Source organism: Cataglyphis hispanica, chromosome 1, assembly GCF_021464435.1.
Source record: "Cataglyphis hispanica isolate Lineage 1 chromosome 1, ULB_Chis1_1.0, whole genome shotgun sequence".
Taxonomy (NCBI): domain Eukaryota; kingdom Metazoa; phylum Arthropoda; class Insecta; order Hymenoptera; family Formicidae; genus Cataglyphis; species Cataglyphis hispanica.
The window spans coordinates 15,386,028-15,399,319 of NC_065954.1; the positions used below are offsets into that span (position 1 = coordinate 15,386,028).

Genomic DNA, 13,292 nt, shown 5'->3' on the forward strand with positions numbered 1-13,292 from the left:
GTTTAAACGAAATTCGCAATGCATCGCATGTTTCCTTTCTCACCTTTGTCGCGATCCAGGATGAAGACAGTTCCGGGAGTAGGATTGAAACTTTTCTTCTTGCCGCTTTTCCAGACCTTTATCCCGCGGAAAAGGACGCTCAGCGCGATAGTTCTAGGCTAGCTTGCGAAACTTCGACTCACGACGGTCCAGGATGCGGTATGCGCGTGGATGACGTTGGTCGGCGGTTCGCTTCGTCCCCCGAGGCTCTTCTGTGGCAGGAAGTAGCGGGCCAAATTATTCCTACAATGCGAGAGGTGCCGCTAATGCCATCGGCTCTTTCCGGCCTAATTAGCACAGAACCATTAAGCTTATCTACGAGCATCACGCCTAGGGTCAACCGGCCTCCCTCGAGAAAACTTAAATTAGGCGAAAGCAAAAGGGGCAAAGTTTGCTTTCGCTATGAATTAGGCATTGAATGATTCAATTTGAATGGGCAAGTTGTTGATAATAAATTATAAGATACATATATTATGTTTTTCCCTTAATTAAGGAATTTTCCTGCTATTGTGGATGGTAAAAATTAAACTAGAAACAATATATTTTCTTTTAATATTGAAGTATTTTACTGTAAAATGTAAATTTTCGGAAATGTGGGAAAATAGGTACAATAAAGAAAAAAAAATTATTAATACATAAAATCTTGGAACATATATACAACAGAATGCTATTATTAAAGAATATGAATTGCGCGAAATCTTTCGTTTTTTAGTGAAACATTTATCTTGCAAATATTATATTTGTTCGGATTTGTCACGCCTTTTAATTCTTCGCATCACGTTCCTTGAAAAAGAGAGTTTAATTGAGATTAGTTAACAATCCAATGCCTTAAGGAAGGATTAACTTTGAGAAATGAACTAGTCGTTGTAAACTTCTAATTAACCGCTTTTGCAATTATTTAATCTTCTTCTCTTATTTCTATTATCTTCTCGTCCTTTTGAACTCGAATTGTTGAAAATTGCTAAAGCACATTCGCATTACAAGCAGCTAGAATTAGATAATAAATGATAGTCTGTGGACTCGGTTTTGTCAAGTATCTAACGATGATAATGGGCCTACCTTCTAATTAGAATGGACCATTAAGCTCTTATCCACGATCATTAGGCTCGTCGAGTTCGGTTCTTATGCCGTTTGGTATCGGTAGGATCGCACCTTATTGACAAATTCTCGAAGCTACATTCGAATCTTAATTAGCGAATCAAGGAGCAATCTGAAGAGTAAAGATTGAAGATTAAATTACTCTAATCAAGCTCGAGCAGACTTCAAAGTCTTTAAAAGTTAATTATTTTTATTGCCCAATTTGTATTTTGTATTATGTGTATTATTATTAATATTTTATATATATGGCTCAAAGAAATTCTATATAAAATTATTATTTCCATATAAAAAAAGATCTTTAGTTAATTCAATAGCTAAAAAATGTATTTATGTGAAAATTTTTTTTTTTTTTTAATTTGTGACTATCACATGATGATCATAAACAGTTGACACACAAAAAGATCGACATTCATTATAGAGTGTCATATATTGTATAAACATTCTGATGAATAAGAATCCGATAAAATGTCATCGTTCAAACTTGTAAAATCCCGATCGGAGATCTATGCTAGCGATCGAGGATCATCGGTAAATCGTCCGGCCATCATCATTGCGCCCATGAGGATCCGGCCGGCGATAATTGATGAAATGAATCACGTTGACATCGACGGTGATCGTTAGCAATGAGCGGGAGAACACGAACCGCGAGCTATCGTTAATCACCGGGCCTGACACATCCGAGCCATCGTTTGTTACTTTCGGCAAAGTTGTGCGGTCGCTCGACACTCCGATGCGAGTTATCAATTCTGTGGGACAGCGTCGTTTGGCTTAGGTTAATTAAAAATTAATACATTAATGATCACGCATGCTGTTGTTATCATCAAATTTTGTCGAAGGAATAAAGAAGATTTTGAAAATAAATTTAATGCACTAAATCTTACAAATGATATAATTAATGAATGCTATAATGACGATGACGTATTAAGTCTATGGTTGGCCTTCAAGGTTTCTTATTATTAAACTTGTGGAGCTGCTTATATATTTTATCCTATATTTCATTGATTAAATTATTAATGAAACCTTCACTTTCGACAAAGTTTCCGACCGGTCTAACGGGCGCAGTAATCAGCACTTGTACCATGTCTCAAGGCTCTCCCTTTGCCTTATCCTGGGAAGTTAACAACTATCGGCTTTGTAGCCATGCTTAAGTTAACGCGAGTTTCGCGCGCGTTGAATAGTTTGCAAGTCCATTACAGATGCATTAAGAATATATATATATATATATATATATATGTATGTATGTATGTATGTATGTATGTATGTATGTATGTATGTATGTATATATGTATGTATTATATATATATGTGCATGTCTGAATTCTCTGTTCCTTCTCTACAAGGATGTGTAATACTTTGCACACAATTACTTCGGGGCATGAGACACAAAGCACAGTCGAATCTGACAGAGCTAATGTCTCAATGTGCAATAGCACGTTCAGGCGTTGTCATCTTAAAGTTATTCTCAGCAGTATCGGTTAAATTTAATAGGAATTGAACTGATTCTCTCTATTTCTTTCTGCATTAATTTGCAGATGCTATAAATGTTGAAAGAAAAGAGAATTAGGAACGCAAAAAAATTTGTGAAAAATATATTAAATTAATTTGAGAATATATTGATTAAAATTTTCGTCACGCTAATTATACAGATTTAAATTTTGATATTTTCATTAGGCGAGAATTTATTTCCTTGATAATATAATAATTCGCATTTAAAGAATAACAAAATAACATCGTAAATATTTTTGTGATCCTTATCGGGGCACAAAGCAAGAGGAAAACAAAATATCGATGAAAATGTAGAAGTAGCAAAGAGAAACTTTTTGCAAGACTCGCTCGTGCGGCGCGAATCCTATTTTTTCCCTTTTGATAATATACAGGGATCCCGTCGTGAATTTTTGTGGTCGTCGACTAGTACCTTTTACGCGAAGCGTTTATGCGATGTGCGTTTCGAGGATACGAGAATCGAGAATACGGGCCTTTCCCGCAAAGAGCTTTTGGCATCGCGCGAGGACTGCTACGAGCTTAGCAAGGAGCTCCGCAGAGACATCTTGCTCGCTCGTATCCCCATAGGTCTCTTTTCTCCTATCGCGTGTAGTTTTCAGCTTTTACCCTTTGGCTTTCTTCTTAGCGTGGCTTTCCTTTACGAAAAACGGTCAGTCGTATCGTTTCCGCCTGACGTAGCGCTGTCTAAGGACACCGGGGAGCACTGGACGTTATTGCATGAGATATACAGTTATGTTTCTCTCCGAGTACGCGTACGTACTTTCTTCAAACAGTTATCGATATTCGATTGTGATCCTCTCAAGGCTTTGGTAGCTATAAAAGCGTGTGCGAGAAGAAGCGAGGGAGATAACGCAAAGTGTGTAGAACGAAACATGAAACTATATTTCTTTTATTTTTCCCTCGCAATCTGGTTTCTGGGGATAGACGATAAAATGTTTACGGAAATTATGGCGAACTCTCGAAGCAAATATAGTTACAGAGTCTCCGAAATTTCCCTCTACAATATCGATTCAAGGAAGTCCTTACATAAAATTTACTCCTCCCCTTTCCCATAGCTTAGGCATTGAAGATCATTTTCGCCGAGTCGCGCGATTTCAACTTTGAACATGGCACGTGACTCGTGTCACAAGGACTCGGCCACCCTTCGCCAAAACGATAAATCACAGGGAACTCGTTGAGCCCCTTTATATCGGTGCGTCGCGAAAGCAGCTTCGTCTTCCTTCGTTCATCAGCGAGGTGACGTGGCCGTTGCGGCAACTTTTTCCTGTTATGCAGGGTGTCGCAGAACCACCGCAAGTTCTTTCAACCGCAAGTTCTTTCAACTAGATAATAAAAGGAAAACTAAGAAGAATAATAGCTGTTTTATAATGTCGTTCGCGCGCGAGGCAATAAATTTTTTTTATCTAAATTAATTAAGATATATTATAATGAAATCTATTAATTTAATTTTATAAAATTATTTTATAGCATGAATTTTTGTACTAAACTTTATTTTTTAACTTGAGTCTGTTTTAATAGAGACTTAAGGTGTCTATAATTTATTCGTCTAGATATTGTTGAAAATTAGAACTTTACGATGAGAATAATGTCCTCCTTTTGATTTGAGCGCTAAGGAAAGCGCTTGGGAGATAAAATCTTTCTTAAAAGAGTATTCCGTCGCTCTGGAATACTCTGTGTAACGCAATGCGCGGAGATTTCTTGAAAAACGTCACTCACGATAAACGTGTAATAAAGTTGCATGAAACTGACCTTTGAGAAACGATGGTGGTTCTTGACGATGGCCAGCGTCGTCGTCTCGGAGCGAGTCGATATCGCGGGGATGACGGTGGACAATGGGTGAAATGTAAGGAAAGAGAGGACGAGAGGGATGACGAATGAAAGGAGGATGATTCGAGGGAGCGAAATCGGGGGACAGTGCGAAAGGGCGAGCAGCGATGAGCGCTCGAGATGGCTACGCGAAAGATCTGCGGATAGTGATGACACGGTGGAAGGAGAAGTGCCCGAAGGGGCCGCGGAGAGGGCGAAGTCGCGGATGCAGGAACCTGTACGAGGATAGGGGATGAGTGGGTGAGGCTACAACAAAACAAAACACGATGAATGTCCCGATGTGCAAGCTGCAAACAGAAAAAGCGCCACAAAGATCGATGGTTAGTTCTTTTTTCGTCACGTCGGTCTGCGTCGGTTGCGCGCGTTAAATTATCCAGATAAATGTATCCGGACGAATGTCTACGCCGGATTTGCGCTTCGAGATAATCGTTGAATATTTCGTAATTGTTCACGCGAATCCATGGAAGCTGCGAGCGCTTCGTCGCGCCGCGAGGGATTTGTTTATCGTTGGCGCGCGTTTGTCCATTGATGGTTTTGTTCATTTTCGTTTTCGGCATAAATCGCACAATCGAAGCATACCGCGGATCGCAAGTCAATTCTATACGATTGTAAAACATTTATAGACCGTTAAGTTGAAGCGGAGTTAATGGGAGATTGTAAATTGATAGCAATAATCTTAACGTTATAAAATTAATAGTCTTTACAAAATTGCAGATATTGTAAATACTCACTTAATAATCAGAAATATTCATTCTTTAGAGTAGAACAATTTGCAGTAAGAATAAAATTGTTTTTCCAAGGATATACAAGAAAGAAATAAGAAACCATAGATTAATTTTTTTTACTGATGAAAATAAAGATGAATTATTTTTCAATTTAACAAAGATCTATTTTGTATTATTTCAATTTGAGTCTAACGAGTTTTGGATATCATATCATTTTTTTTGGATTCGATTCGAAATTGATTGTTTCGAAAAAAAATGGAATAGTTTTTAATAAATTTGTTGAAGTCATACTTCAACAAAATAAAATATTTTTTATTTAATAAAATATTTATATATGATAAAATGGTATATCTGATAGTTCTAAAGAAATGGATCAATTTACCTTGACAGTGCCGCTAGATGCGCTAGAAGCGGGCGAGCGTCACGTCCTCGGCGAACGAAGAAAACTTATCCATATCTTGAGTGCGAGCAAAAAAGAAAATAGTCCTCCGTTAAGTGTCTGGTGTGAAACAAATATCGCTTCTGTAGGTCTTGAAATATAACTGAAATATTAAACTCTCTCGTAATCTTTTTTTTCGCGCGTACAGTTACAATAGTCGGACTTTCTCTGCTTGTAATATGTCAAAAAATAGTTTTATATTTAAAAAGTATACATTCGTATTAATTTATTATTAATACGAACAAATCCCTACGAGATTTAATGATTAAAAATCAATGCAATCTCGGTACTCTTTTGTTCGGATTAAATAAAGGCTAAAAAAATGGCTGTGTCGTAATTTATACGACTTGGAGGTGAATCAAAAAAATTCATGCGCTTGCGAAAACACGAGTTTCTCGTCCTCGTACTACAGCGACTGTTGACCCTACGAGCTCTTCAAGGCTCTTCACCGACCCTGAAGAAGAACGAGAACGTGAGGGGAAATAGTTCTATTCCTGTCGTTCGTGAATCATTCCGTTTGCACCTATCTCGTCTAATGCGTATAAAGGGCCTTTATACGGCTACACTGAAAGGTAGATGGTTTCGTTTACATGTGCTTTTAGCAATAATTTCATAAGCGGATTAGTAGTAGAGCTTGTAATAGCGCTGTAAATTCTTTTTTTGTCCCGTTTCTCTCTTTATCTACTTTAAGATTATATTATTATTAATGACGTAAATAAAAACATTAAACCGATTATTTTTGCGATCAAATATTTTTAGATAAATTATTTTTTCCTTATATGAATAGAAAATATTTTCAGATAAATATATGTTATATAATACTATATTATATAATACTTTAATTTCTAAAGCTCTAGGAATGTCTCGAGAGATCTTAATAATAAATAATCTTACAAGAACATATTTTTTGATAGTAATTACGCTTGAATAATATATATATATATACTTAAGTTATAAAATATGGAAAATAAAAGAGATACAGAAAATTTGTTGGAATTTAAATAAATAACCGGCACTAACTTGCCTAGCGATATTTTTTGAACAATTCTATTTGATTACTTGTATTCTCTGACAGATTTATTGTATCAAGTCAATCTTGCTATAAGCAAAAGATAGTTAGCTTGACGTTTGATTCGTTGAATGATCGCGCGGTAGCGATGATTCAAGGAATCCGATCAGCTACCATTGTAGTTTCTGATTAAATGAACATTGCGGCGCGAAATTTCGCTGATACACCGCATTGTCCTGACGTGCCAATTACCGGTTACGTAGCAACGACGTACTGACGGCGAAATTTAACTGGTCGAAATGGAGAATTCTCTGCAGAACTTTAACATTCAATAAACTTGCGGATAATAGTACCGATACTAGTATTGTGCCGTTGGAGTCAGCTTGACCGCTATTAGCATCGTTTCGCGGATTTGTGCAGCGCCCTGGCTTTACCGCATTAGGATTCATGTGTTTAGTCCGAGAATGGGAGAATCGTGCCGAAGATCGCGTTTAGGTGTATTATCGTAACGTAAGGCAATAAAACGAATTACCCACGATAGTTTTCTCTTCAGTCGTAAGATAAAGTTGATAAGAAAACTGGGAAATTTTAGAAAGAGAATTTTCAACTTCATTTATACGATTTTTTCTCCTCAATCTTATCTTAACATTAATATAATACCGATTAATATAATTTGATTGAGATTTAAATTAACATTATTATTAAAAATAAAATAAAGATAATTCGCGCTTTTTTGTTAGTATTTTGAAGTCAAATAGAACTTTGTAGAAGCAGCTATTATATTTTCTAACATAAGATGCTGGAAATATTTTTTTTTTTAACGATGCCGTCTTTCTCGATAAATGAAAGCAAAAGTATAAACGTCAGTGGCTTGAAATAAATGACGCATCGTTGTCAGAAATTTTTCTATGCGAGATATATCCGCAATATTGGTCTTATTCGTAACGCTCGAAGTTATCGATGACTTCAAAAACTTCGCCAAGTCTGTTGATTTCAAAAGACACATCGTACGTAAGGATTTCTCTGCTCGAGAAATATGTGCGCATCCCAGAAACATTTATTTTCCGGCTACGACGAAGCGCGCATTATCTTCGAAACGCTCCCCTATGTAAATTATGCGGATGCTTCTTTTTGTTTTATATTCTCTCTATCTCTCCTCCTCCGTTCCCGTTGTTATCGGAAACCATTGAATTCATGATCGTTTCGCGGACGAGAGCGGGGTGAGGGCAGAGGAGGGTACAAGCGCCCGCTCTCTCGAATGCATAAAAGAGGCAATCGTGCCGGGGCGCGATATAAATTCATTACACATGTATGTCGAGCGTTCGTCCGAGTGCGTTTGTTTGTAAAATCTAATCAAATATTGTCCAACGCTTATTCGCGCCATTTTTGTAAAACTTCCATTGTCGAGGCCGGATGAAACGTAGCGATGCGGTGATTTTCTTCTATAGTCAATATTCGTCTGCTTGTGTATAATCGATTGTTAGAATTAACGAAATGAATTTTTAAAAAACGTTATTTTTTTATTAATTGCTCCTTTTTTCACTTTTAACGAGGTTACTTCTTTTTTATTCATTACAAAAATAAAAAAAAAACAGAATAATATATTGTGTACTTCGCTAAATTTGCTTTAATACAAGTACGATATAATTATTTGTATTTAGACTCAATTCCGAAAATTAACTGTTTGGTTGGAGCTTCCTTAAAAAAAACTCTACTCTGACAAAGTCATTTCATAAAATCCTTGAATGTCTCTCGGATATTAACGGAATATAATTATATGTATACTAGATTTTTTAAAATTTCTATCGGATTTCAATTAATTTTGCAAGACACACACATAATACACACAGAATAGAAAATTCCACCAAAATAACGAAATTTCACACATGGACCACCTTCGATTATGACGTCGTTTATTTATCAGGGTCAGGTTGAGGCCGTCGTTACATTACGAAAGCACATCTAATGGGCAGCAGTCGTGGGTTAATATGTTACCGTGTCACATGTTCAAGCACGACAAACTATACGAGGTCAGGCCGAACGGGAGAGAAATTACCGCAATTCCGGCGAAGGCGGAATCCTAAATGCGTAGTAGGCTCATAGCAATTCTCTTCAACGGCGGCTCGGCGCGATGGTGTACACCGCACACCAGATGCCGGCGAACGTATCGGGCTGTAACCCCCCCCCGTGCTCCCGCGCCGGTAATACGTACCGGACTACATTTCACGGTTGATCGAGGCTCGGGCAACGCCATAGACTATTTCCCAAAGGATTCCCAGAGCGATATAATGGGCTTGCCAAGATATAACGTAACCGGCTACCTAACTCTCTATCGTATTACCGTGGCAGAGACCGAGCCCACTACCTCCCCATTCCTCTTCCCCCCTTTCTTCTCCCCCATCGCTCGACCGGAGTTCGACCGACCGTGGCCTCAGCCGAGTCCTCACGGGGTGAATTCGTCAACTTGGCGCGCCTCTCTGATCGTCTCAGAAACGACGAGAGATTCGTTGCGCGGTCGATGTTCGATTCGAAAATTGCGCTTCCTCGCCACGTACTCGCCTTGTACGATCGTGCCTCTTCTCGCAATGATTTCACCTTGGCTGTTCCTTCGCGATACCATCCCCCGGGTGCGCACCTCACCCTTTTCACCAAGCGTAACCTTCTCTACCTATTTATTCGGTCGCTTCTATCTCACAGAATTTGAAAAAGCTCCTTCAGGTAGGGCAAAATTGAAAAATGGAGCTGCAAATTTCGTTTAGATCGCTTAAAACGATTTGATTTAGTGAGAGCGTGCTTTCTCTCTCTCTCTCTCTCTCTCTCTTCCTTTTTTTTACGACTTTCTGTGTTTTTTTTTTGTTCTGTCGGGAGTCTATAGAGTTTGATTTGATTTAAGAAAAGATCACGCAAAGTAATAAAACGCGAATATTCGCCTTTCCTACGAAAAACGGAGTTATTAATTATGGTAGACATCTTCTTTTCTTTTTCCCTTTTTTTCCTCTTTTTTTTAAAAATGTGCTCCTCCGACGTATACCTTCGGCAGAGCGTATGGAGACTACGGATGTCACAGGAAGCATTGTGAGAGCGCACGAGAGTCGCGTATCGAGGGTCTTTTGTTGGTGTTACATAAAGAGGGCGGAAAGGAGTGAGGAAGGCTATTGTCTCGGTAGTCGCGCCACCAGAAGAACGGAAGCACTTCCGCGCGTGCCCGTATTTCAGACATTTTTTTAATACCACGAATGACTTGTGCTGCGCAGAGCGCTATTAACTTTCTCTATTAACTTCGCCCCGGATTATTTCTAAATGTTTGAGAAATATGCTCGAACGTTTTGTACTTTATTCTCTCTCTTTATTAAAACAATTTTATATTAATTTATGTATCATTATTAATTTTTTAGATATTATTTTAGCAATTAAATATATAGGGAATTATTATTTCTTTTCGAATTATAGCATAAAAGTAATATTAGATGTTTGATTTTTAATTTTAACTCTTTGTGTGAAAACTATTGCTTTAACGAATTAATCGAATAAATTATTTTAATAGATGTTTCTTCATGTTACATTTAATTATCCATTTGAATAAATTCAATAAGTTGCGTCAAGTTTTATTTCATCAACTCGCTTTCTCTGCTTTATACACACTTGCACGTCATTTGAGTGAGGTCTGAATGATGATTCCAGCTCTATTTTTTGTACATTCGAATGACGATTGTATCTAGACACAAGTTCTTGATTCGAGAGGAAAAGTAATGTACTACAAATTTTATGACTCAACAATTTTCCCAGCTGAATGCGACGCGAGACTCGGCACGGGCGTTTATTTCAGATAGCCGTGCGATCATCGTTTAGATGATCCCTCCGAGATGTCTTATTGCCGGCCATTCGGATGGTTTTAAAAGCGGCCATTACGACGCGCAATACAATAGCAATACCGGGATTGTTAGTGCTTGCGACGTCGTCGCGTTCGTAGTCTGTCGCTTAGGGTGGATATCCGGTCTACCGAATGTCCTGGCGGTCGTTATAGTTTAATGTGTCGGGCGCCATATCGTAATGCGAATTCATTGTAGAGTGAAAGCATCGGTTGGTCAGCCGTTCGTGTAAACATCATGTAATCCAGTCTAGTCAACTAGTCAACGAGAAATCTTGCAACCGCGTATCTATGTGCGTTATATATATATATATATATATATATATATAATGTCAACCGCGCCGCAGCGAGATATCGTCTCGCATCTTATTATTAGGTCGACGTAAGATTTCTACGATAAAATAGTCACATCACACGGATTGAAAAGGCAATCCGTCGATGGCATTAGCGCAGCGATTACTGAATGTGGCATCAAGTTATCCCGTGTAATTGTTCTCTTATAACACTCGCGCGAGATAGGCGCGGCTTAATTTCGCAGGTGCGCACCGCGGCCCATTGGAGCTTGATTAAACTCAAATGTGTCTGACTTTTCCATGCACATGAATAGCGACCAATTAAAAAAATGAAAATACTAAATGATGTATGTGTTATGTTATCGTATCTCACGATTATCCCTAAATTAATTTATAAGTGATAATTTAGTCAGAATAGCAATCTCGATTAAGAATTGTTTGATTATTTCATTAGATTTTCATGTTGTGTAATATGGCGTTATGTAACACATTTGTTTCACATTATTTAATGTTCTGTTATTTATTTAATTTATTAATATATTAATTATTTACTAATTAGGCACGTTCGCTTGATGCTTCATTATCGAGAACTGCGAATGTTTCTTGGCTAGATATGTCAAACAATTCCCTGTCTGGGGATGTTCACATTGGTGCGGCCATACGGAACAATATCTGTCTCTGCCGCGAAATAATCTCTCTCTCTCTCTCTCTCTCTCTTCGAGGAATAATATCAATATCCAAATAGAATGGCTATTCAATCTCGCGAAATGCCAAACCTAGCTTTAGCAAGATAAAGTTATGGCAAATTATGATTACAGCGGTGAGAATAATGTATGTTAAAGGAATGAAACGTAAGAATTATGGAGAATGCCAAGAAATCTATTTTGTGTGATAGTATAATCATTTGGAAAACGCTATTGCCTCTCATTTGTAAATATCTCATTTTTTATAACTCATGAGAAGATACAAATGTGAATTACATTTTCAGAATCGTAAAGAGAAGTCTAGAGAAGAATTTTTAATTCTCTTTTTTTCTCTTCTTTTTCATACGTATTTTAAAGCAACTCGTTTCCTAATATAAAGTACGCATTGTCTATGATGTGAAAGTTTACTGAAGCTTGCGCTAAACTAGAAATAGGGCTTTGCGGAACAGCTGATATAGATTTAATAGTCTAAGCTTCATGCGAGTTACATTAGTATTGCGATTACTGTGTAAGAGGAGATTTGTGGTTTATGTATATAATTCTCCTATATTATGTGTTACTTCCGCGATTAGTGTTCACGAATGTATTAAATTGTTAGTGAATGTTTGCCATATACATATTATCGAGACGCAATATCGACTGTGCTATTATGATGTAACACGTTACATACACACATACGATATATTATGTAATTGTTTTTCAGCCAAGAATACATATCAAAAGAGTTTTTCTTTCTTCCCAGTTTTTTGTACCTTTTAAATAAATTTGTTATACACGTATACATTTTTTTATCTTTCTTAAACTTGTTTCGTTGTGTTACTCATCACAGAACTTTCGGTATTATAAAAAATACGCTAGTTGAAAATTCAAAAGAATCCATATCACGATCTCTCGCACATCGATATGGATTTACATCATGAAAAATACAAGCGTCCGAGAATGACGAAATTTTTCAAAGCCTCTCGGTATCCAGTACGCTTCGTTTGACGATTAAGGTTTGTTAAACGACGGATATCGTTAATTCCGTCGCGGTATTCACCATCGAGAGCGATATCCCTTCATACATTTTAATTTGGTGACCTTCCATCATACAGGCGCGCACGCCCGCTTTAATTCATTCCTTTTGTTCCGTGACCGGATCCATCATCGCTCTCCCTTCGTCGTTGCTGTCCATATTCGGGCCGTGCGGCGGCGGCGGCGGCGGTTGTGCATTGTTGTATGTATCAACCCTTTGACGGTTTTGCTAAGTGAAGTGCATCAGGCGAGCAATTTGCCGGAATGCGTGCTCTACATTGCACTTTATGATGAATGTATCGTCGGATAAATATTTATCCGTATCGGGATGTTTTCGCACAGTGTGGCCCAGCATTTTTCGATTGGAAATTACATTCGTTTGATTGATACACAGACTCGTTCTCATTGCACGGTAATTTTCTCAGTTGCGTTACTCCAGTTTGTTAATTTTCATTGTTGTTGTTGTTGTTATTCACTTGTTTTTCTTTTCTCTTTTTCTTTTTGATTTTTTCATTCTGTTTTGTTTTATTCTCACATTGCATAAACAGACATTATATTCTTTTCGTAAGTATATTGAATGCTATTTTAAGTGAACGCTTAAAAAATATTCAACTTGAAATTTGTCAAGACGAATAAGATTCTATCAATTTTTATATTTTGCAATATTTTTTTACGTACGTCTGATATATTCATATAATTTATTCAATTCAACTTATGTGTGTAAAGTGTATATATTAAAAAAAAGTTCAAAAAACAGAACATTGTATATAATTT

The 13,292-nt window shown here is 37.3% G+C and overlaps 1 protein-coding gene across 2 annotated transcripts in view; it reads right to left on the reverse strand.

Moving 5' to 3' along the window:
• LOC126848592 (protein vein) overlaps nt 1–13,292 on the reverse strand; it is a 321,069-nt gene that overhangs the window by 6,038 nt on the left and 301,739 nt on the right. The window contains exons 6-8 of one of the 2 annotated variants that reach the window (XM_050589593.1): nt 5,574–5,648; nt 4,389–4,753; nt 44–251 (exon numbers count right to left, since the gene is read on the reverse strand). In XM_050589593.1, the coding sequence (XP_050445550.1) occupies nt 5,596–5,648 (53 nt within the window). In that variant the 3' untranslated portion in view covers nt 44–251; nt 4,389–4,753; nt 5,574–5,595. Of the gene's footprint in view, nt 1–43; nt 283–4,388; nt 4,754–5,573; nt 5,649–13,292 lie in introns of both variants that reach the window. The other variant, XM_050589602.1, reaches the window with a different exon arrangement.